At 35.7% G+C, this 25,510-nt stretch overlaps 2 protein-coding genes across 4 annotated transcripts; both read right to left on the bottom strand.

The window, feature by feature from the left end:
- Positions 1 to 279: 279 nt before the first annotated feature.
- On the bottom strand, positions 280 to 1,661 carry LOC147273236 (uncharacterized). The gene is made up of 3 exons (XM_086228183.1): positions 1,597 to 1,661; positions 536 to 1,508; positions 280 to 453 (listed from the first exon to the last, which is right to left on the bottom strand). The coding sequence occupies exons 1-3, from the start codon at positions 1,659 to 1,661 to the stop codon at positions 280 to 282; spliced, it is 1,212 nt and encodes a 403-aa protein (XP_086084309.1).
- Positions 1,662 to 20,219: 18,558 nt separating this feature from the next.
- Positions 20,220 to 24,240, bottom strand: LOC147273235 (Actin-like ATPase superfamily protein). Of its 3 annotated transcripts, none has more exons than XM_086228584.1 (6): positions 24,104 to 24,240; positions 23,915 to 23,982; positions 23,719 to 23,797; positions 22,858 to 23,437; positions 21,468 to 21,623; positions 20,220 to 21,283 (listed from the first exon to the last, which is right to left on the bottom strand). In XM_086228584.1, exons 4-6 carry the CDS (start codon positions 23,410 to 23,412, stop codon positions 20,933 to 20,935), a joined length of 1,062 nt encoding a protein of 353 aa, XP_086084710.1. In that variant the 5' UTR covers positions 23,413 to 23,437; positions 23,719 to 23,797; positions 23,915 to 23,982; positions 24,104 to 24,240; the 3' UTR covers positions 20,220 to 20,932. The 3 variants fall into 3 exon arrangements, with proteins under 3 accessions (XP_086084710.1, XP_086084711.1, XP_086084709.1); XM_086228585.1 differs by lacking the exon at positions 24,104 to 24,240 and having other exon boundaries at positions 20,220 to 20,556; positions 20,916 to 21,283; positions 23,915 to 24,071; XM_086228583.1 differs by lacking the exon at positions 24,104 to 24,240 and having other exon boundaries at positions 23,915 to 24,071.
- Between the last annotated feature and the right edge of the window lie 1,270 nt (positions 24,241 to 25,510).

Below are 25,510 nucleotides of genomic sequence, written 5' to 3'. Positions count from 1 at the left end.
AAGTTTTTTTGATGAACACAAGGGCCAAAAGTTAATGACTAATTATGAGGGTTATTTGTAATTAGGACCTTCTGTTTTTTATTTTGGCTAAAATTGGAGCATCTTAATTTAGTGACTTTGAAATTGCATAAAAACAATCCGAACAAATATTGGAGCACCACATATTATGATAATATTATGCATGAGTCAAGATCTAATAAAGGTTAATATCATCCCACATATATGGTACGTACGCCATAAAGGTTAAAAAAAATTCACTAGATTTAATTAAGTTGAAATTCAATCATTATCAAGAGACACAATTTTCGGCGTAGGCACGTCACCATTAATTCGCTTGAACTCCTCAAGGCGATTTTGATATCCAATGTACCAACCACGTGCGGCATACGCGTCGGCATGTTTATGCCAATCATCTAAAATAGGTGGCATAGGATGGCCCGGGGACAAGTGTACCTACACATATTAATTAAGTGAATAACTTAGCAATGACAATTTTTCTACTATAAATTTACAATTACACAATTTATAGCCGTACCTGTACAAAATAATCACCGTTGACAAAACCAATGCAAATCTCACAGAGCTCAACGTCCTGATGTGCTTCTGAGTGTGCATATAGTGGGAGACACGTAAGGCATAACGATCTACATAAATGGATCACGGTTACACCATAACATGTGGCGATAATATATCCCATCTCGGGCATAGTCATCCAATGATCTCTGGGTGCAGGGGTGTCATCAAAATAGTCAAGTACCCTCTGAAACTCCATAACTCGCTCGCGCACATGGAAAACTGACTCAAACAAAGCCGGTGTATGTAGCAGTGTCCTGGATAAGTCTGTGCGTACCTTTCGCCAAGCATCCACTCCAAATCCCATAGCTGCAGCTACAACTCTATATCCACAATTACCATCTGGTAAGACGTCGGTTACACCAGAAATGTACGGTCTCATGATGGGTTGAAACTGGTCTATATACCGATGTGGCTGAGCAAATGGAATGGGCGAACTCGTCTTCACTTTGTTGGCCCGTTTTTTTAGTTTCTTTTTTGGCGAGGTACAGTCAACATTGCCAATGGACGGTGAGGGTGAATGACTGTCACAACCGGAAAGTACGTACTCAAATGCGGATGGCAAACGCCTAGTAGAGGTTTCAGCTTTACTTGGGCGGCCCCTAGTCTTGGTCTTCACTTGTGGTTCCCTCAGAGTAGTGGAACTTGGATTCATAAGCTCTTCTAACTTCAAACTTATGTGCTTCTGGGTGTCTGCATCTTGCTCTTCCATCCATTTTATTAGTCTATCTACTGTGGCATTAACTGGAGGATCTGAGAGTTTTGTGACCTCCGGTTCCCTATTGTAATCCAACTTTCTCCAATAAGGATGAAGGGAGTCAAGTGGAATAGGCCGGTTACGTCGTCTATATGACAAAATCTCATGTGCACATGGCAACTCATGTGTCCGACGAATGGTGCAATCACATGGTAAGGCACCTCCAATCCATTCAGCCCTGTACAATATGAAAGAAGTGAATAAATTATTGGTACAAACTAAATAAGTGTTTAATGCGTAGAATGAAGGTTAGTTAGTGTAGGTACCTCCTTATCTCACAACCAATTATATTCAATGCTGTATCTGATACATAGCCTAACAATTCCTTCATCTCCTCATGTTTCCTGACACTATGCTGGATAAAACAACGGTTTTTCTCAAATGATGCCTTAATGTGTGTATGCTGCAACTCTATCAATGTATGAATATACTGCCATGATAACTCAAAACTAAGCTGACTAGTGCCAAGTTCCTTCTTTAACCTTGAATGTGCACTTTCAGCCCTGTTCGTAACAAGAAGTTAGTATGTGTGTCTAAGCATATAACAAGTCAATGATAACAAAAATAGACTACCTGTTCGAAGTGGTGTTACCAAGGTGCATACAAGCATCTGTCCATGCAGCCACAAACCTCTCCTTATAAGGTATCAACCAACTATCCTTAATGTACTCAATAGCTCCGGCGTATGAACAAAAGTTGGTTTCCATGTCACGCAAACGACTCACATACTCATCCTCGCTCTCCGATCCAACCAAACAATTCCAGGCAGCATTAAACTTCTCCCAATGGTCAACCGTACCAAACAACTTCCTGCAATTTTTCAACACATTTTTGCTAATGTGCCATCTACACAATAAATGTCTGGCACTAGGAAACACTTTAGGGATTGCAGACATGAGTGCTAGTTCCCGATCCGTGACAATCACGTTAGGAAGACAGTCATCATTCAATAAAGACCGTACTCTACCCAAAGCCCATGTATAATTATCCTCCTTCTCAGAACATATATAAGCGAATGCAACAGAGAATGTCATGCTAGTGGAAGTCACACCCACAATCTCAAAAAGTGGCCAACGGTACCTATTAGTCTTATAAGTGCAATCCATTATCAGTACATGCGGAAATGCACGTAATATATCAACACTCTCAGGATGAGTCCAAAACAGGTCAGTCACAACATCACCAGAACTTCTATGCCACTCAACATAATTATGTTCTCTCAGCTTAGTTAGAAATACTTGCATCTCTGATCTACCGGCCCTCTCGATGACCCTATGTTTTTGCCTGGCATTGTATACTGTCTTGATGATTGATGTATTCTGTGGATTCTGACTTTTTATGGTCTTCAATATATCTTTCGGTTTCACCAAAGTCTTGGACAAAGCCACTAACAATGAATTCTCTTCTTCAGTTAATCTGCCTGCGAATGAATGCCCTTCAATATACTCTGAAACTACATGGTTATGCACTCCACATGCAACCTCCAACTCCCATTGATCACCACATCCAGTGTTCACCGCCTTCAACGAGAATAGACATCCACATTTCTTCGAACGGGTGTCCTTAGAGTCATCAGAAACCGGTTGCTTACGGCTAGCAGCATCGGATGTTTGGTCGCCTGAATCTGACTTTGATGACTTCCTTGATCTATTTGGCTCATATTGACCATTTTTCTCACAAGCAAATTTGATCCAAGCTCTTTTACCACGAACCCCGCCTGCATCAGACCTTCTAATGACAATTACCATGTTGTTCCTTTTTCCTTGTGCACGAATCCAACTAACCATTGAATCCTTACTTTGAAACACCTACACATGATAATTATATATATTATTTACAATTCATATTTAGGTATGCATAAATCATAATTCCCGGCCATACAAACAATGTTTACCTCCGCTGTTGTGAATTCATTGGTGTAGTCAAAATTGCACCTTCCTTCAACTATACTGAGTTCGGTGGAAGCATCCACTTGCTGCTCCTATTCAGCAAAAAAAAAATAAATAAATAATTTTTGTCCCAGTATTCGACGGGAAAACCAAAATATCACATATATTCAGTGGCTAAGTACCGAATATGCAAACAAAGTTCGACAATTGACTACCGAATGAAACAATTATACGTTGGTCATTCGGGAAAAAAAGTAGTTCTGTCCCAGTATTCGACGGGAATCCACCGAATAAACCATATATATTCGGTGGCTAAGTACCGAATATACCAATATATTTCGACAACTACCTACCGAATAAAACTATTTAAAAAACTATACGTTATTCATTCGGTGGATATCTGCCGAACGGTGGTATAAACTTCGGTGACAAACCACCGAATGTATTGCCATATTTCGACAGGCATCGACCGAACAAATGTGTAAAAAATTGACATTACATTTATAAACGGTGGATACCTACCGAAATATGTACATTTATTCGGTGACCATCTACCGAAATATAATGTATATTTCGGTACTGGTTTACCGAATAAAAACACGAACTCACAGTTTTTCAGCCGCGAAAAAATTCAAAAAAACTCAAACTTACTTCATTTGATGACTCCAAATTGTCGTTCTGATTGTCCATTTGTCAAAAGTAGGTGATTTGGATACAATGAATTTGTTTACAAAAACAATCTATGTCTAGGGTTGGTTGAAGATGGTGGTGGTGGTAGAAGAGAGTGGAGTGTTGTTTGATGATGGTGGTACACGTGGGTGGAGCCAGCGGGTGGGATTGTTTAAAACAACAATCTATATCTAGGGTGGAAGGTTGATGATGGTGGTGGTGGAAGGTGGAAGATGAAGGTTGAAGATGGTGGTGGTGGAAGGTTGAAGATGGTGGTGAAGATGATGGTGCTCCTCTCAGCTGGTGGTTGAAGATGGTAGGGGGTGTTGGGAGAAAAATTTTATCCCAAATATTAGATGTCCTTTATGGTCATTTTGCTATAGGGTATATATGTCTTTTACTAAATTCAATTTAGGGTGGTCAACTAAGTAGAACAGGGTGGTCGGAATAGCCGCCCCCATATCAAAATTTAAATGAGATGGGTTTGGGGTTGCAGGTATCTCTGCCCACTGGGTCAAATGTCCATCCCTATTCACAAGTTTAGGAGCTTGGGGAGGAATAGACTCCATAAACTCGATCATTAAAAGCTCTCATAGCATTGAAACATACCACTGCAGGATCAGGAACCAACTTCTGAAAAACAGATTTACACCTCATTTTCCAAATATGCCATAGAATAAAACAAATTCTAGCCATCAAAGAAGCATCATCAACTTTCCAAGCTTGGCACACATCCAAAAGCCAAGAATCCATAAAAGAAATAGCAGTTTTATCAATTTGATACCCCAAGCAGTAAAACCAAACATGCTCCACCCAATCACATAATAAAAAGAGATGCTCCACAGTTTCAGGATACCTATGACAGATAGGACAGAGAGAAGAATTTGTGATCTTCCTCTTGGAAAGATTATATTTAGCTGCTACAGCATTAATATGCATCACTTTCCAGACAAAATGCTGAATTTTTGGAAGGACCTTCACTTTCCAAATTGCTTTCCACATACCAGGTGCTATCTGATGGGAGGAATTAATTTGGAATTACTTGTAGTAATTGCTTGTGAAAGTTCATTTTCGATTGGGTTAGCCATAGCTATATAGACAAGGTAACTCTCTGCTACGGGCATATGGTCATTCAGATGTAGTAGTCTAACTTAAATTTTGATCTAGGAAGAGATTATTATTAATTTGTTTTCATCTACAAACATTTTATGTTCTTTTACTAACGTGCAAGGATGGCTAGGTGGCATGAAATAAGATGAAATTCTTAGGGTCTTTTAGACTTAAGAGCCTCCAAAAGATCTCTCTTTTAATTAGATGCTAACCTGATGGATTTTCAAATTCTAATATATATAGCTCTATAGCTCCAAAACTTTAAATCCTATATACACCTCATGATCACATACGAGATATGTCATTATACCCAGTCATCAATCTCATTATTGACCAAATCATTAGAGCAATGTATCTACTTAATGAAAGCAACCCCCTAAGGTAAGATATTTTAAATTAGAATACCTATTTATCGGATAGAAGAAAGATCTAAAGGCGCATATATATACATATATACCATATCAATATGTAACAGGAAAGCTAACTGGATCCATCTGTGGCTATAACCTGTTGTTGTTTTCTTAGAGTATAAAATTAATCAATTAAAACATATACGACTCTAAGTTTACTCGCAAGTGCACGAATCGCATTCATAGCAAAGGGTGCAAGTACAAGGTCGATCCCACGAGAAATAGGTAAATATACATCAAATTAATCATGCTTATCAACTAGAAATCACTAACACACACACACGGCAAAGGGGGTTTGTAGGTTATGAAACTCACGCACACCACTTCAATCACGCACACGCACACACCCAATTATCTTTCAATGTTGAGAATCCAAAATCCATTTTAATCATGCAATCCCTCATCACAAACCTTACTAGCAATCAATTCAAACACAATATAATAAAGTTTGACTACTAAAAAGTGTTCATTATTGTCTTTTCAACAATTGCTCCTCTATATCATAACTAAGGTTTGATTATGCCCTAGTTAGTTAACTATACATGTTCCCTAAGGCTTGATTATACCTAGAGCTGTTAGCCATACAAGAGTCATTATCGATCATGGGGAACATCAAACACATAGAGCATAGACTCATCGAAACCTGTAACCTATGAGCATCTATGGATTCTTGTTATCATGGATATGTTCTTAGGACATCCACTTGTTACAAATTGAAACTATCATCCTTTTTAGCTTGTTTAATTTCATAACATGAGTCTAGATACAATTTCCCTAAGGTGGCCAGTCAAAGAGATCCTACAACTAGCATGGCATTCAAACATAAATAAAAGAATTTTATTATACGCAAACTCCGAATCAATTAACTAGAAGACTGATGCACTCGTGGTTAACTACATAATTAAAACATCAATTATCATCCCAACATGCAAGAATAATCAACTAACTAATCATAATAAAATAATTCAAAAAATAAAATGCATAATATAAATAAATTCTCAATTCATTGTCAATAACAAACTAAAATAAACTAAACAATCGAAATAAGAAAAATAAGAGAAATCATTAAAAGCAAACAAGGATTTTCGGCACAAGGAGGCAAGAGAGAGAAACCACAAGCAAGAGGCTCACGGCTAGGGCAAGCTAGGGCTGCGGCAAAGACTCCCTCTTTGTCCACTTGGTGTCGAAATCCTCTCACAAATAAATCAGAAAATAGAAGTATCTCTAGCTTCTAGGTAAAGTAAATGAAAGGTGCAAGGTGAGGTAAGTCCTGAATTATGAGAGAATGAGGTCCTTATATAGGAGTGAGGAGGTGAGGCTTTCCTTGTTCCACAAGTCTAGGGTTTTCAGCAAAAAGATGGGCCTTAGGCTAAATTCAAGCTCTTTTGGGCGTCACTTCGTTTTCTGCTCGAGGAACTGCTGCGCTACCCCACTAAAATGGCCATATATCGAGCTACACAACTCGGACTTGAAATCCTTAAAATTTTCTGTGAAACTAACATCCATAGCTTTCCAACCATATATGATATGCTACCTGGTTCGATATGGAGAAGTACAAAATCACTGTCGAAATTCATGCTCTATTTTTCAGGGTTTTGAATTCTTTTCCAGCTAGGATTCTTTGTGATCTTTGACTGAATCTTGTGAGATTTTCCTTGCACATGATGGATTCCTTCCATTTGGGCCTTGGATCAGATATGTGATGCGAATTCCTTAAGCTTGTGGACCTTGGATGGCACGACTTGGGCTTCCTTCATTTGGGCTTGCAATAGGCTCATGGCCTTGGTCCTTTGGGCTAGGGTTTTGCGCATGGCCCATGATGCATGGGCTGCATGTGTGATCCATGTGATGTGATGATGTTGCATAGTTGACTATTGACTTTGACCAAAAGTCAACCTTGAAAAAAAAAAGATTTTGTCCAAGATTCTCCAAAGATTTCTTCAAGATTTCAGATTCTTCTATAATATTCTCTCAAGATTCTTTTTTTCCATTTTTAGCTCAAAATCACCCCATTAGACTCCTTTCATCCTCAATGTTTTGTTTAACCTACAAAACATTAAAACAAACTAATAAGACACAAAATATCGAGTTTTAACACTATAAATTAGGGAGTTAGTAACATAAAATGTCATGAAATGCACACTCAACATAACCTCAACAATAAAAGATGGAGAATGATCAAGCACCTCAGGTTTGCCTGGCAAATAGAGCACTGGTAACAATTCAATGCACTTTCTCAGCAAAAAAAGATGTCACGCAGTTGCCAAACATATACAATTAAAAAAATTCTATAAAGATGAAACAATCTTTTAATTTTTTTTTTTCAGTAAAGAAGAAACAATAAAGAAATCGAGACACTTCTGCTCGATGTCGAGGTTACGAGATCTTGGAGTTTCGATGGGCTTTTTCGCTCCACTCTATCACACGATTTTGTGGGCTTTTGCTTTGCTGTAAGCTTTTGGACTCAAACTTTGTATTTTCTTTGCCTTTTTGACTATTTTAATGCAATGTTATGCTTTATAAAAAAGAAATAGAGACACTTAAGTTGGCGTGAGCTAACAATTCAGTCAAAGAGAACACAGAAAATATTTGGAATATTAACCAAATTTTGAACATTTTGAAGACTTTTAACCCATTTTATTACATTCTTAATTATAAAGATAAGGATGGAGCCAACAGCCAAGTGCCTATGGTAAAGATCTGGATGGAGCGTACTTACCAAACAGATCGATCAAATCCTTTTGACCAAAAAAAAATAATAATAAAAACCAAACATATCAAATCCTAAAAATAGGTTCCAGACAAGGGTTGAAGCCCATAGTTTTGCCAAAATCGCCCTTCTGGAATCCTCTATTTTACTTATAAAAATAACCTAAAGACTAATTATTTTCAATGTGCATAAACTTGCTGTAATCTCCATCTCTAGTTACTTCTTGGCTTTTGGCTTTACATTGAGAAAACGCCAAAAGACGTTTTTGGTCCCTGTACTATGGCTGAGTCGCACTTTGGTCCCCGTCATTTAAATTTGCATTTTCAAGTACAGTGGTTCCATTAATGTCGCAATCAGGTCCACACTATCAAAATTGTCTACTTCAGAGCCAATCAAGTGATGCCACGTCGGCATTTTTCGTCTCGATTTTGAAGGATTGGACTTGATTGCGATACTAATGGAAACACGGTTCTTAACAAAAAAAAATTGAAATGACGGGAACCAAGTGCGACTCAATCATAGTACAGGAACCAAAAACGTCTTTTGGCCTTGAGAAAATGTTTAAGATTTGTGAGATATGTGAATGCCAAGTTGAAGATGAAGATGAAGATGCTCTAGTACTGGAGAGCTTAACCTACAAAAATCGGTACAATGAATTATCAGAGGTATATTATATATTCATCAATCGTTTTTGTCTTTGGGGGCTAAGGTTTCATATTGCTGATTATTGATTGAGTTTTGTCCATTTTGTTAATTATATATAAATACACACTCATGTTCTCCTATATTTGGGGACTGAGATCCAATCTCAACCCATTTAATTATATATCTTATGTATATATATCTATGTCTATATCTTGCTGTTCGAACTTGTTCTTTTCTCCATGTGTGTGCTTATGTTTTTCTAATGGACAAATTTATAGTGATTTTCTTCGATCTGGTTTTAGATTATCTTAATTAATCTATATCTTGTTTGGATCATGGTCTAGAAAATCAGTAGGTTCTTGTCTTCTTGATAATCAATCTATTTGAAACATTTAATTTTAAATTTTTTTCTCCATTTAATTTTCTATTTTAAAAAAGGTTGTCCTAAGATGGTGCTTTCTTGGTTGATAGACCATAACACGGTGTTGCCAGACACTAAGGTGCACTAAAGATTTTTTTGTTGCTATCTAAATGTTACGGCCAAAATGCTGAACTATTGCTGTCAAGGAAATTTGGCTTTGGTCCGGTTACTAGGGGTATGGTAACTCGTGAATGGATCAGACGTGATTGTACATTGTTCGAATTAAGGTGTTTGCTCTCACTAGGTTTGAAGCACATGCTGGAGGTATATATCACAGACCGGCTATGTTGGTAATTCAAAGTGACCTAAATTTACACTACTTTAAACCCACACATTTAACTCGCAAGTGCACGGGTCAATTATAATACATACATGCAAATACGAGGTCGATCCCACGAAGATTCTTAATAATGTCAATTATTTACTTTATTTTAACACAACATAAGATAAAAACATTATTTTATTACATAACTTGATTTTTACAAAAACTTAAAATTACAACTATCATACAAACATTTTATTATGGAGAGGAGCCCCAAAACCATGATCAAAGATGATCAAGGAGAGATAAGCTCTCCCAGATGATTATTGAAGGCCAAAGCCTTGGCTATTTATAGGGAATGAAATGAAGAGAAGGATGGTGGTTTCGGTGGAATGGTGTTGGTGTAAATGATGTTGTGGTGTAGGTGAGGAAATAAACAAAGAAAAGATAAGGGATTGGGTGGCTGGTGATATGTGTTTGTTGGTGAGTTGATTAATCAACTAAACTAATGAAAGAGTGAAGCGGCTAGTGGAGAAGAAAAGGAAAGAAAAGAAAAGGAGAAAGGGAGGCATGCCGCAGGTGGAGGACAAGTGGCACCTTGTGAAAGGTTGGAGGTTTGATTAATCAAACCAAATTGTGGCATGGCTTGCGGAAGGAAAGAGATGGAACGGTGGTACTGGTGGGAGTTGGGAGTTGCCACGTGGCAGCTTGTAATAGGTCGAAAGCAAAAATAAAATACTTATTAATAAAATAAAATCTAGTAAAAATCTATGTAATAAAACAAAAACTAATAAAACCAAATAAATGACTAAATAATTAAAATAACAATTAAAATACTAAAAACTAAAGACTAAAATGTATAATTTGGAATATAAAATATGATATAAATTGAATCCAACAGGCTGCCAATATTATTTTGGACCAACATCGGAGGACTATAATGGACTGTCAAAGCAGATGAAGAAGATTAAGAATCAGATGGTGAAAAGCAGTAGTACCAAAGTCATGTGACAGATACATAGTTTGTAATTTGATATATATATACATAAAATAGTGCTCTAAAACTAACCAGTTAGCAAGTTAATATCAAGCTAATCATGCTTTTGGGTCCACCACATCACTAATCTCATAATCTGAACCATCAATTATTTATGCCATACTTCAAAGATTATCATTGCAAAAAATCAACTAAATCGAAAATCATGTAGTCATCTAATTGAGATCAAATAAATAGACGATCAGTATTTTCGATAAAAGCATGGAATAGTTGTTATTATAATCAAATGGCTAAATGACTTCCGATTTTGAAGATTTTACATGAATGATCTTTGAAGCATGGCCTAAAAAATAAACGGTTTGGATTTTAAAATTACATTGTGCAGTGGGCCCAACAGAGTGGTTAGTTTTGTATTAATTTACTAAATAGTTAGTTTTAGAGCATTTTTATATATATATATATATATATATATATATATATATATATATATATATACACATCAGTGAAGATGACTTCATGTATTGAAATGATAGAAAGTGTCTTTTCATGTAAAGTGATTGATAATTCATATGAACCTATTGGAATGTTCCTAATTGTAAAAGAGTGCCTTTTCACCCAAAATATTTTTGTAGTACTCACTTCCCACAATATATAATAGACCGGTATTTCAATTGAACGATGCCAACCATTTTGTAAGAACATAAGTAATTTCTAATAAAGATCGATCCTTAAAAAATATGGGTCTCCAAGCTTACATACTTATGACAGTTTTGTGCTTGTGATCGATAATCCATGTGCTTTTGCTACTGCAAAAAGAAAAGACTTGTTTGGGATTAAAATGTCTTTACGTACCTTTGTGTTCAATCGCTTATTCCTCATTGAGAATCATCCCATGAAGTTAATCTGCATAGATTGGTACTGATCTAATTCGAATGGATGTGGCAAAATTGTCATATCATCCATCAGTGAGTAGGGTTGTCCATCGGTCGGTTTGGATTGAAATTGGGGCTTACCAAACCAAAACCAAAAAATTCGGTATTTTTCGGTTTGGTAATTTTTTTGTAAACTTTAGTTTTCGGTCGATTTCAGTAATCTTGGTATCAGATAATTTCGGTTCATTTTCAATTTACTTCGGTATATCTTCGATTCATTTTCGGTTTACTTCAATATATATTCGGTTCATTTTCGATATAATTATAATAATACTAATTATTATATACAAATATAAATTAAAATTTAATCAAATATGATGCATAAAATATAATGTTTGATGAATATATATTTGCACGAGTAGTATTGGTAGTTTAGTATAGTACTAGTATTAATTGCAATAATATTAATATTAGTAATAATATATACTAGTATAAATAGTTTAATAATATGTATTAGTACATATCCTATTAATTTAGTATGTATATATATCGATAAATATGAGTATATATATATATATATATGCATTACTTATCTAAAGATGAGATTCTTATTTTCCTAAAAATAATAACATTTACTTTATTAGAAAATGACTTTATATCTTAATTCACACTTTTAATAATATTAATATGACAACATTATACAATTATATTTTCTTATAGTTGTTTAAGATATTAGTAGTTTAATATTTATTGTACCACTAACATAATAGTATTATATAAGCATATATAACTAAATTTCGGTAATTGTTTCAATTTTTTTGGGTATATATTTCGGTTTTTTCGGTAATAATTGATTCGGTTTTTTTTAATAATCGGTCGATTTACCAACTTTTTTCGGTTTCGGATTTCTAATTTTCGAATTGTGAAAATCAGTATACCAAACCAAAAAAATTCGATCGGTAGTCGGTTGGTTCAGTAAAAACCAAACCAAAGGACAACCCTAAGTGAGTCCATTTAGAATGTGTACTACCAAAGGTCCAAAGTAGTTTTATCAAGTTGTGTTTCACTTCTTGGAGGTACTCATTCATGGTCGATCATAGACCCTATAACGACTTAATCGCATATATAGAAGATGAAAATCAAGCGAAGAGCCTGTTATGCAAAGAATATAAACAATTGCAAGAACATTAATTAACTTAAAATAACTTTTTACCTTTTACATTGCAAATTTTATTGAACTTTAAAGCTCAAAATATACATGACATTTCACGAGCATCCTTTTTCATAACAAATTAGCTTTAATTTTGACATGTATTAAACTAAAATAAATAAATTCAATTTTACTAATACATATACCGCCATGCATGTAGTCACGTCCAGCATACACGGCCCTACATCACGTCCTGCGCACAAGTCCATCCACGTAGGTTCACTCATGCAATTTCTTGCATATTTTTAGTTTAACTAAATTAATGTATTAATTTAAATATTTGTTGATAAATATATTTTTTTTATTAAAGCTCGAAAGCAACACTTTATTGATGAGAAAAAGTGATTACAATGAAAAGAAAATAATGAATATGCCCACATAGAAGAAGCTAAAACTCAAGTACATATGTTCACAACAAATTAGTAAAAAGTTGTGATTGTTAGACAATCACAGTTGAGTTTGTAAAAAAAATAAAAAATTTCTCAAGCGCTCGGTGAACTACGTTTTTTAAAGTCAATTGGTACATAAACTGAAATTTAATATCTAAAGTGTAATGACATAAAAGTTTTAGTAATTAAAATAAAATAAAAATTGAAATTTCATACCTAAAGTCAACAAACCTAACCTTAAATCATACTGTTTCAAAAACATATGGAATGTCAAGAAGAATTATAAATATGAGTCCGGCTTAATATAAGGGCCAAATGAAAGACAATATATTCAAGGGTTGATCGAATTTACTTCAATTAATGGGTTAATTCTAGCTCACTTGTTTTCATATGAGTTGTATACATATTTTCAACTTGAATAGATTGACCCTTTATTTAAAGAAAGAAACAGAACCCCTCAATATAAACAATTGAACAGTGAGGGTTGTAGCTCTAGTTGTTAGCGCATTAACCCACACATGCATTTAATGATAGAGTTCATACACATACCCAGTCCCCCTTTAAAACTTCTTCGTATAGACCAAAAAAAACAAAAAAACAAAAAACAAAAACAGGAAGAGCAATCGAACCTTATTCATCTATAGGTTTCTTATGTTAATTAATTTATACCCTTGTCGGGTCATTGGCCTATTTAGGACAGACAACAAAAAAAAAAAAAAAAAAAACCACAAAAAGAAAGACACATTCTCTTCTCCAACACTCAGTCATTGGGATTCAGACAGATTCATCACTACCAATCTTCTGGACGACAGCTTCCTTGACAACCCGACGAAAAATGCATAATGCATACGAGTTTGAGAGCAACACAACACAACACATAATGCATACGAGTTTGAGGCCCCTTTCTGTTGTTTCTGAAACGTCTGCCACAGCAAATAATGCATACGAGTTTGAGAGCAACACAACACACAAAGCCAAATATTGTTAGATATAGAATCGAAGAGGTGCTTATGCCACCGCCGGATATGGGGATGCTAGGCGACCGTGACGGTGAGGAAACCATGGCGAATGAGTTAGGCTTGGAAGCAAGAATACTAATGAAGGATTAATATATATTCTATGGGTTTTCATGGCTTCTCTAATGAGATTAGGAGTAGGGTTAATTTGGGGGGTTGATTGTAAGGCAAGAAAAGGCGTGTAATACATGGGATGGGGTTGGATACCAATTTGGAAAGTAAATTGCCTTGGTTTCTTCCTTCTTTCCATTTTTTTACTTTCTTAATTTGTTTTTGTATCTTCTTATTCTTTTTTTTCATTGATTTTGAATATTAAGTTACTTGTTTTGAGAACTTAATTACAAATTTTAAAGAAGATGATCGATTCTACTACTTGAATTTAAATTAGACCGGTTAGCCCGTCAAAAATTTTTGTTAGTGAATGGAAGTTTTCTCCCTTATATCAAATATTGAAATCATTTTACTATATAACTTCAAATTATAATAAACATGCATGCAATAAGAGAACTCTAAGTTGTGTATAGTCTCATTTGAAATTATGTATCAATGATCATAAAAGAACCCATCATGACAGATGAGACACTGAGACATGGTAAACGATTAAACGAAGAAGAGCATTGAATGGAAGGTGCCTTTCATTAGCGCCTTCTCTAAGCTTTATTAAAGGGAAGGGGAGAGGAAGGTAAAGAATATGTTTCAATTTTGTTAAAGGCTAAAATTGGAATTAAAAGTTTAGAAAGAAAATTGGTTTTTCGTTTTTTTGTGCCGATAATTTTAGAAAATTGGGAAACATGCAAGGAGTTAAATTTCGAAATTTTCGGCGAAATTTTTGAGAGTATGGAAATTTTAACACTAGTTCATAAATTTTTCGTCAATATTTCGCCGAAATTTTCGAAATTTTCGAAATTTCGCCGAAATTTCGTTCCAAGCAACAAACCCACCATTTTTATGTCTGTCTTCTCCTTGCCAGTTACAAACTCAGCCACTGCGTGATTGGGGAGGAAGGAGAAAGAAGAGAGAAGAGAGTGGGGAGGAAGAAAATCAAATCAGGTGAGGGAGAGAGGGAGATCGGGGAGGGACTTGGGAGAGAGAGAGTGGCGTTGGAGAGGGAGGACAGGAGGAGAGAGAAGAGAAGGAGGTTTGATATTATACCATATACTGACTTGCTGAGTGAGTCGCGGCGGCTGGGAGAGAAGAAATGAAGGGAAGAAGATGGAAGCCAGGACTCAGGAGGGAAAGAAAAGGAAAGAAAAAGGAAGAAAAAGTCAAAAAGGAAGAAGAAAAGGGTCTGCAGTTCTGCACAATGCTCAATCCTCAGTTGCTCACGCCATCCATCACGTGAAGTGGAAGTAGGATTAGGAAGGAAAGAAGAAAAAAAGAAAAGGAAAAAAAAAGGAAAGAAAAAGAAAAAAAAAAAAAGAAGAAAAAAGAAAAAAAAAAAAAGAAAAGAAAAAAAGAGAAAAAAAAAAAGTTTAGGGTCAATTAGAATTTGAGATCTTTGGGCAATTGAAAAAAAAAAAAATTTGGAGTTTCGTTTGATTATTTTGAGATTTCGTTTAGTTATCTTTAAATTCTAAATCATAATACATTTCTATATAAAAAATAATTAAAAACTCTAAAGGACATAAATCTTAATATTTTATATCATATCTTAAAAAATATAGAGTGTATGGGGTTTAATGTAATATTATGACATATAAAGTATTGGGTTTAGTGTATAGATTATAGAGTATAAAAAATATAATAATTTTATTTATTCATTATATTAATTTTATTTAACAGTATTTACCTCCAGCGCGCATTATATTCATCACATATCACATGAAATCTACCATATAATTTGGTTTCTTCAATGTTTTTTATCAATATAGTAGATAATATGTTAAATAAATATATGGTAAAATTTCATTCAAAATTTCCGTATTTTGATAGCAATTTCCATCGTTTCCGTCTAATTTTTGTCGAAATTTAAAAATCTTCGAAATTTCCGTCGAAATTTCCATCGAAATTTCCTCGAAACCCGAAATTTTATTCCTTGGAAACATGGAAATGCAACTATATTAAGAATGTCAAGCCGAATGTACCTACATCACATTTTATAAGAGTTTCATGTTGTTATGGTTTAGTAGAAAAATATAGTAGAGTATAACCGTGTACGTTCGTCTTGAAATTGTGTCTAAATACAACTTTTTAATTAATCTGCTTAACAAACATGTTATAAGTATTATCTCATGTTATATATGTAATAATTAGGGTTAATTACAAATAAATCAATAAAAAATTTTACAATTACATTTTAATCAATGCACTTTTTCATAATTTTATTTTAGTTACTATTGACCAAAATGAATTATCAAGTGGTTTGACTTAGTAACTAAAATATGATACAATTTCAAAACTCATTGACCTTTATGTGAAAAAAAAAAAAATTTACATTGACCATTATGTAATATTGAAATATTTCATTAATTTATATGTAATTTTCTATGATAATTATGACATGTACGTTCATATTTATCCAATTAATAAATATCAGATCTGAATAAATCTGATGGACTGTTATAGCCAAGCATTGCATAGAGCTTTATCTTCATCTTCCGACCACTTCATTTTCTTGTACCACCCATATTGTAAACAAATACTTTGTTATAAAATTTAGGGTAAAGATAGATGAATGTGTAGAAATACTAGATTTGAATGAGCTATATATAGATTTTTATATAATTTTTTGACTTGGCGAAGGACTCCGGCCCGTCATAAAGGTAATTAAATACACGTCCTTTATGAAGTTCTATCTTCAAATCTAATGGTGCATCCTACGTCCTCCCCAAGCCGAACACCAAGCTCCTGCGAAACTAGCTCGTCTGTGAATAATTTCAATTTTATTATTATAAAGAGCTTGTTCAAATGTTACCAACAAATGAAGACGATGACAACTAAAGGCCAATGAAGGAAATGGCTTCAAATTTACGCTATACCTAAACTTGGAGACGACAACAACTCGATGCGACTGAGTGACGCCTGATGACTTTGGACTCGGTGTGATCTCTTATATGAAGCATTTGAGAGAGCTGCATGCTCTTTTCCAAACCGATATCTCTGATTTTCACCACTATAGGGTTCTATTCTTTTGTTTTTATAATTTTTTATTTTTTTAGAATTAAAGGATTAGCAAGTCCGATCGAGCTCCAAGTTGCTATAATAAAAGAGAAATTTAGAAAACTAACTCATTTTTGTTTCCAAAAATTAGGGTGTTCAAGCACTTCTTGAAAGGTGCTCAAGTACTACTCAAAGGTAAAATTTCTAAAAACTTAAAAAAAAAAAAAAAAAAAGTCAAAGATATTTAATTAACTTAAATTTGTAATAAAAATTTTATAAATTTGATATATTTGGGAGAAAATAAAAATTTTTGAAATTTGCTATCTCTTTAGAAATAGGAAAAACAATTAAAATTAAAAATAAAAAAAGTTGGGGACTTAACCGAAAAGAAACCACAACCCTGTTATTTTGAGAAGTAGGCTGCACGAGGGCCCAATGTAGTCATTAAAGATGGCCACGAAGCCCAAGGCCCCTGTTACGGCTTGTTCAGTTAAGGATGGCTTCAAACAGAGCCCGAAGCCCAAGTGGGGCCCAGCGTCTATGGCTAAAAGGCAGAGCCAGGCCCAACTTCTCGGTGGGAGAGGCGGAGTGAGAACCACAAATTAATTGCGGTGACCATTTCCTTACTGTTAGTAGACTTGGCAAAAATACACACGACCCGTTAACATGACACAATACGACACACAAATTTACGGGTTTGGGTTCGAGGTTATCGGGTCGGGTTGATATCAGTGTCACTCATTAGTGACCCGTTAAAATAACGAGTCGTGTCTGGTGAAACTGCGGGTCACCCGTTAAGGGAAGGGCATTTTAGTAATTATCTTAAAAAATATAACCCTATCTCATCTCTAACTCTCATTTTCTCAAATCCGCCTCTCATTTTCAAAGCTCTCTCATCTGCTTCCTCTCTCGACTTTCACTCCCTCGGTCTCTCCTCCCAAACTCCCAGTTTCGATCTCACTGGGCTCTCTCCCAGTCTCGATCGCACTCTCTCCCAATCCCGATCTCACTCCCTCCCAGTCCCGATCACTCTCACTCTCACTCTCAATTTTCAGTTAGCTGAGATGCCGAGGACCTAAGGTTGTCTCGCCTCTGAGTCTCACAACTCTCCTCACCTCATCGCATAAAGCTTGGTTGAATCAGGTTAGGATTTTGATTTATTTAGGTTTACTTAATTTTTAGAAGTAATTTTAGGGCTTCGATTTGGGTTAGGCTTTCGATTTCCGAGTTTTTGTTTGGTTTTGTTTTTGGGGTTGGGGTTTTGAATAGAGGGCTTTGATTTTAGGGTTTTGAATACTGGAATTTGGGGAAAATGGTGTTTGATTTTGTAGTTTTATTTGGATGTCAATGGTGCTTGATTTGCTTCTTTGTATTTGATTTGCTTCTCATTTTGCTTATTTGTGTGTGTGCTTATTGTTTGATTTGCTTTTTTGTGTTGTGAACTTGTGATTGAATGTGTGCAATATGGGTCATGTATAGTCGATTGGGGTTCTGTTTGGGTTCTCTGATTTCACAGGCTTGCTTGGGTCCCTTGATGCTGATTTCTCTCCCATGTCTTCTTCAGTGGATGCCACCTCTAGCATCAAAGGTGAGACTGATCAAGAGTCTGTTGGAGAGCATGGTGTTTTCTACTGTCCACCTACTAGCTGTTAGGTTAGATGTCAAATGGTTATTTGATTTTAATGATATTGAATTGTTCTAGTAGAAACTCATGAAGTTAGTGGCAAATTTATTTGTGTATTTTTTTTTAATGCAAATTTAGTGTAAGAGTTATCAAGATCAGATGTCCCCAAAATTGATCTTGATAACTCTATCAAGAAAAAGGCTGATCAGTGATAACTAATCTATCTTTGTGCTGTTTCGGGGAGAATCAGAGAAGTACTTGGTGTGGCCGCATTGTGCTCTGTTTATCAGTTTATAGCTGCAATGTGCTATGTTAATGGTGTTCTGTAAAATAGCTGCAATATGCCATTTAGTCGATGTGGGACTTTGGGATATATCGATATACCAACCTTCCCAATTTTTTACTCTTTTCTAGTATTAAATGAAGGATTTTTTACATTTCATCTACTTAAACTTTGACCCAATTTTCACTTTACTACCTAACAAAAAAAATTGAATCAATATGACACCTTAATTTATAATTTTTTGCAATGTACCACCTTGGTTACATTCTATCAATATTTCCGTTAAAAATGAGGGCATTTTGGTATTTTTTATGTTAGTTTTTTTTGTTAGACCAAAAAAAAGTGCAGTAATGAACAACCCACTCTTTCTCCCTCCCTCCCTTCCTCCCTCCCTCGGCCCACCACCACCACCTGCAGCTATCCATTGCTTACCAAAAATTCCTTTTGGAGATACAATTATTTCATGTTTTCAAATGAATAATAACCTGAATTAAATCTGAAAATGATATTTCAACAAAAAACAAAACCCAAAGAAATGAATAATAACCAGACCACCCACCCCCACAACCACCAGCAGCCTATATCCTCTTTAAAAACCAAATGAAACTCTTCAAACCCAATCTATCCTCCAAGAACCAAACCAAACTCATCAAATCCATCAGATCTAACCAAGCTAAGCATACCCAAGAACAAAACAACCAAACCCACCACCACCACCTCAACCAAACAATCCCAAAACCTAGTGGACAAGAAGACCCAGAGAAAAAACAAAGCACCCAATACCCAACAAAAAATTACCAAGAAATCAATTCAACCCACTTGAATTGACAAGATGACTGGTCGAGGGAGAGAGGCAGAATAAAAAGAGAGAGAGGGAAAGAGGGGAGGGGGAACGGATAGTCAAAGCGAGGGGCCGCTGACAGCTACCCAGGGTGGGGTTGCTGCTGTGTTTTTCTTTTTTCTTTTTTGAAAAATCTGATTTGTGGGTAAAATTGGAAATTGTGGAGATATTGAGAGAATATGTTTGGGTATGAATAGAAGAATTATTAAGCAAATTTCATGAAAATCCAAAAGACCAAAATGTCCCTTAGAAAGAGGTCACGTGCAATGCACATGACTATTTTTGGATGAAAATCTTGACCGAATGAGCACGACTATTTTTGGATGAAAATCTTGATGGAATGAGACGGAGGCTGTATTGCAAAAAATTATAAACTAAGATGCCACATTAATTCAATTTTTTTGTTAGTTGGTAAAGTGAAAAATGGGTCAAAATTCAGGTGGCTAAAATGTAAAAAAGTCTTAAATAAATAATAGCAAACTACTTATTCAGTGATTTGAAGACCACTGTGAGAACGTTGCTACTTAATTACAAAGAATTATAGTTCAGGGGTCTCCTTAATTTATAATTATGAGAGTAAAATCTACAATGCAAAAGGATAAGAATACTACAAGTACAATGATGAGATTAACCAATCCCCAAAAGCTGCTTCAATTGAACAAAAATCTCAGGCACAACTTCACTCATTCATTGTCACAAGTTTAATCCCTCTCTTTAATACATGGGCCTTCCTTTCGGGGATTTTTTTTCTCTCTCTTTTATAAACTCCTCTTATGGATCTGACAAAAAAAAAAAGTGAAGCCTATAAACAACTTCAATTCCCATACGCAGGTAATGCACCCAAAAAATAAAAGGAAAATACTTCCCCAGTTCCCCCTATTACGCTATGTACAATCAATGGTTAATGGATGGATTTATCAACTTTTTTGTTTTGTTTTTCTTTTAAATATTAAATTGTCTTTCCTTTTCTAATTTCTCTATGCTGCTTTTGCACTAAGTCACTAACTCTTCAGAAAACAACACCAAATTGTAGTCGGAAAATTCACTGCAGCTAAACAGTCAAAAGAATCTCAATACACTTTGCAGTTTTGTTGTGTACACCAACTGTAAATGAAATGAGAGCCAAAACCCAACATACCTCAAGGGCCACAAGATTTAGGTACTCTCATCCATGAATCCATCAACTTTTTCTGATTCCTCTTTTACCCTCCAGATTGCTTCCACTTCATCTGTCCGGAACCGTTGGGTGAAAGTCGATTCCTCCAGGGGGGTTAATGTGCCATGAGCAAATGCAAGAAGACCAGTATAAGCAATCATTGCCCCATTATCAATACAATACCTATCATCAGTCGCAAACAACCTTCCACCACGTTCAGAGCACATGGTTCTCATCATCTCTTGCAAGCGTTCATTGCAACCTACACCACCAACAATAAGGACATCTTTCGTGTCACAATGTGCCATTGCACGCTCTGTTATCTCCACAAGCATTGCAAACACAGTTTCCTGAAACATATTAAGAAAAACAAAAAAAAGTCATACATAAAGTACATCATTACTGTTGTTACAATTCTTATTCTTACTCTTTTACCTACAGAGAGTTATTAAATTGCAAATTTTTACTCTTTTGATGAGAACATAGGTTTTGTGTAATGTTCTCATCAAAAATAGAAATGATTAGAAAACTTACCTGAAGTGAGTAGCACAGGTCCGCAGGGATGCACTCGTTATTTTTTAGCTTCTCCCCAGCAGTGGCTTCAATATAGCTCAAAATTCCACTAAAAGAGACATCCATCCCTTTGACAGCATAAGGAAGGTCTATAAACTGTTCTCCTTTCTTTGCAAGCTGCGACACGGAAGGGTATCACAACTCATGATGGAAGCACTTCCCAAAAAAATATTGAACTCTCAAGCACTGGCCATGAATGAGTAGTTAAAGCTAGAATGAGCATGATAATGATGATGACAATAATGATGATTCCACTTTAAGAAGAATTACAAATGGATTTTTTATACCATTCAGTGCAATCTAAGGCCATATGAGTCATCCAATATGATAATGTACACATAGGGCACTTAATATTGATTGCATCCAATAAGATATCTCTAAACATTATGAAAGGATCGTGTATTATGAAAGATAATCTGCTATCAACTAGAATGGATTCTGACATTTCAAATGCACCACATACAAAGAGGCAAGATGGCCGCCCAGAATATAATAAATAGAAATCATACCAGCAGGATTCTAAATTCTAGAAAAATTAAATAATTACACAAAGTTTTCCTGGAAAACAAATCAAAGACTTTCCCTCTATATGACCCAATTTAAATGAAAACTGATTTACTCACACCATGTCTTCAAAGTCTAATATCTCCCTCTCCATAGCAAAGAAGTATACTTAAGGACACTAAGCTTCGTCAACCCTAACCTCATTACTTTTAAGGATAGCAAGCTGCATCTAAATTCATCAAGTAATTATGAACTTTCCCCCAAAACACAATTCTCCCCAAGAAAAAGTCACTTTGAATCCTCTTTAAAAAGAAAAGAAAAAAGAGTACAAAGCCAGTCAGTTAATCCTTGATAAATGGTGGCCAAAAAAAAAAAAAAATCCTTGATAAATGATTTGCCACAATTTTATGTAGGCACACTAGAAACAAGTGCACCTTAAGATCAGTACTATAACCCTTATGACCAAGATTGTTTCACATATCCTGAGTCAATGTACTGACATCACCAAAATTAACATAACAGCAGTAGAAGTCTCCTTCATAAGCCACCCATGTAAGTTTGATCAAGGGACATTAATTTTACTTGAATAAGTACATATTTTAAATAGGTTGAGCAGTTGACAAGATGACAAGACACAACTTCAGTGCCTATATTGTATGATTATGTAAAGCATGAAATGCATTGAAATTATTGAAACCTAGGCAGGTTCACCTATGATCCAATGAATCATCAAAGGAAGAAATATTGATAAAATATAAAAAGATTGCTCGGGGAAAAAAAAGGCATGAATGTTCAATATTTCAACCTCAACTGTTGCAACAAGTCAAAATATACCAAATTTAAATACCTGCTCAATGTTATATCCAGGGCTTGGATCATTGGAGAGTGTTAATACCCTGGCGAACCGATCCAAGCAATTTCCAACAGCGATATCAATGGTCTCCCCAAAGATTCGATACCGCCCTTCACTGTATGCAATTACTTGAGTGTTACCGCCACTAACATACAGAACAACAGGATCAACAGCGCCGGTCACAATCCTTCCCATCTCAATATGGGCAACACAATGATTAACTGCAACAATGGGCTTCTTCCACAGCTGTGAAAGAACCCTAACAACAATGGCAGCAACTTGAAGTGGTGCTCCCATGCCAGGACCCTTGGTGTAACAGAGGCAATCAATTTCCTTGGGGGTTATTTGGGCAGTTTCCAAAGCAGACTTAATTAGTGGAAGTATGTATTGGAGATGATGTTGTGCAGTTTCACGGGGAAGGAAACCTTGGCCGGGTGGAGTAATGTATGTGTGGCGTGGGTTTGACAAAATCGTGCCGTCTAAGGTCACAACCCCAACACCAATCTTGTTGGCTGAACCCTCAAACCCTAGAGCTATCATTTTCTTCATATTTGTAGAAGATTCCAGGCAGGCCCTGAAATTCAAAACCAAATTCAAAAGCAAATTCAAACAGCTTTGACTATAAACTATCTCTGAAGCAACCACCTATGAAGTTTCACGTCGAAACAGTGATACTAAATAACTTAATTTAAAAAAAATAAAAAAAAACATATATTACGAAATAACATTTCCATTTCAGTAACACCAAACTCAACTGATCAAAAAACCTTTTTTTAACATTCATATTTAGCAATTAGCACCAGCACAGCAACCAGGTTTCTAAATTATAAGCAAGCAACAGATCAAAAAACATACCTCTTACTCTCTTATCAGTTAGCACAGCAGCAGCCAGCAATTTTTTGAAGCCCCAATTTTTCAAAGATAGCCTCAAACCCTAATTAATCAAAAAAGCCCCAATTAATTCCCAATTAATCAAAAATCGCCCAAGTTAATTCCCAATTAAATTTTAGGAAGCCCCAATCAAAATTCAAAAATCGAATGAAACCCTAACCTTGGACCGGTGGTGGCGATCGGTGGTGGCCAGACTGAGAGAGGCTGAGAGAGTGAGAATCTGAGAGGCTGAGACAAGAGAGAGTGACGAGTGAGACTGAGAGACTGAGAGTGAGAAATCAAAAATTCAAAATGGAAGATCGAGACAGAGAGAGACTGAGAGACTGAGAGAAGAGAGATGGCGCCTTACTGCCTTGTGATGGCGAGCGGTGGTGGCGAGCGGTGGTGGCGTGCTGTGGTGCCGTGGTGGAGCGACTGGCGAGATCGAAGAGAAGAGAAAGAGTTCAGACAGAAAGAGAGAGAAGAGAGAGAGACTGAGAGAGAAAGTTAGACTAGAATCTTCTATTAAATTATAAATTAGGGTTTTTTGGGGTTTCATAACTTTCATTAGGGCTTTTTCACTTTTATTAAATTTTAAATCTTATACCTATTAGGCTATTACCTTATAAAGTTAGAGAATAACCTGTCTGCCGTGTGATAGCGGCAGACTTAGGGCCCGTTTGGCACTGCTTTTAAAATTGTCAAAAGCGCTTTCAAATTAGTAAAAACGCTTTTGATAGCGTTTGGCAAAAATAATTAGAAGTGCTTTTGAGTTATAAAAGTATTTTTAAGGGGTTTTTTGAGAAGCACCTGACAGGTGCTTTCTCAAGAAGCACTTTCAAGTGCTTTTGCATAAACAACTTATAAGTTTTATAAAAATTTATAGATGCTTCTTAACATAAGCGCTTCTGATAAAAGCGCTACTAAATAAAAGTGCTTCTAAGAAGCAGTGCCAAACGGGCCCTTATGCAACCGAAGTGAGAGAAAGAGAGCAGAAGGAGAGGAGAAAGAAAGAAAGGAAGAGAGAGAGTGAAAAAGAGAGGAGAGAGATAGAAAGAGAGGGGGATACCAGTTGTGGTATTCCCATTTCAGATAAGTCTTTCTCATACGGTTATAATTAGAGAGTAAATTATACTTACACCTCCTGAGGTTTATCGTCTTTTCACATACATCTTCTGAGGTTTTAATAATTACACATACACCCCTAAGATTTCAAAACTGTTGCATATAACCCCCTACAAGAGAAAAAAATAAATCAATAAAAAAAATATTTGTATTGAAGTTGGATTTTACACCTTGAGTAATCTTATTAGGCCATTTAACCCTTTAGCATGCTTTTTTGTATAATTTCTCATCATTTTTCGTCCCACTATAAGGGGTTATATACAACAGTTTTGAAACATCAAGGGGTGTATGTGTAATTATTGAAACCCCAGGGGGTGTATGTGAAAAGACGATAAATCTCATGGGGTGTAAGCAAGGTGTTAAATTTCAATTTTCTGGGATGTCGAAATCGAAACCCTTATTTGTTAATTTTTCGGTATAATTTCGTTGAAATTATCGAAATTTCGCCGAAATCATCAAAATTTCGGCGAAAGTTTCGGCCGGTGAGATCGAGGGAGCAAGAGAGGCTGGTTTTGGGTTTTGGAAGGCTGGGTTTTTGGAGAGGAGGCTGGGTTTTGGGAGAAAAATATGGTTTTGGCAGCAGAGAGATCGAGGGAGAAAGAGATGGTTTTGGGAGGAGGAGGAGGGGGTGGCGGCAGGGGGCGGCAAGGGG

Source organism: Dryas octopetala, chromosome 9, assembly GCF_963921425.1.
Source record: "Dryas octopetala chromosome 9, drDryOcto1.1, whole genome shotgun sequence".
Classification (NCBI taxonomy): domain Eukaryota; kingdom Viridiplantae; phylum Streptophyta; class Magnoliopsida; order Rosales; family Rosaceae; genus Dryas; species Dryas octopetala.
Note: the sequence above shows the minus strand (reverse complement) of the source record. Positions and strands in the feature narration are given on the sequence as shown.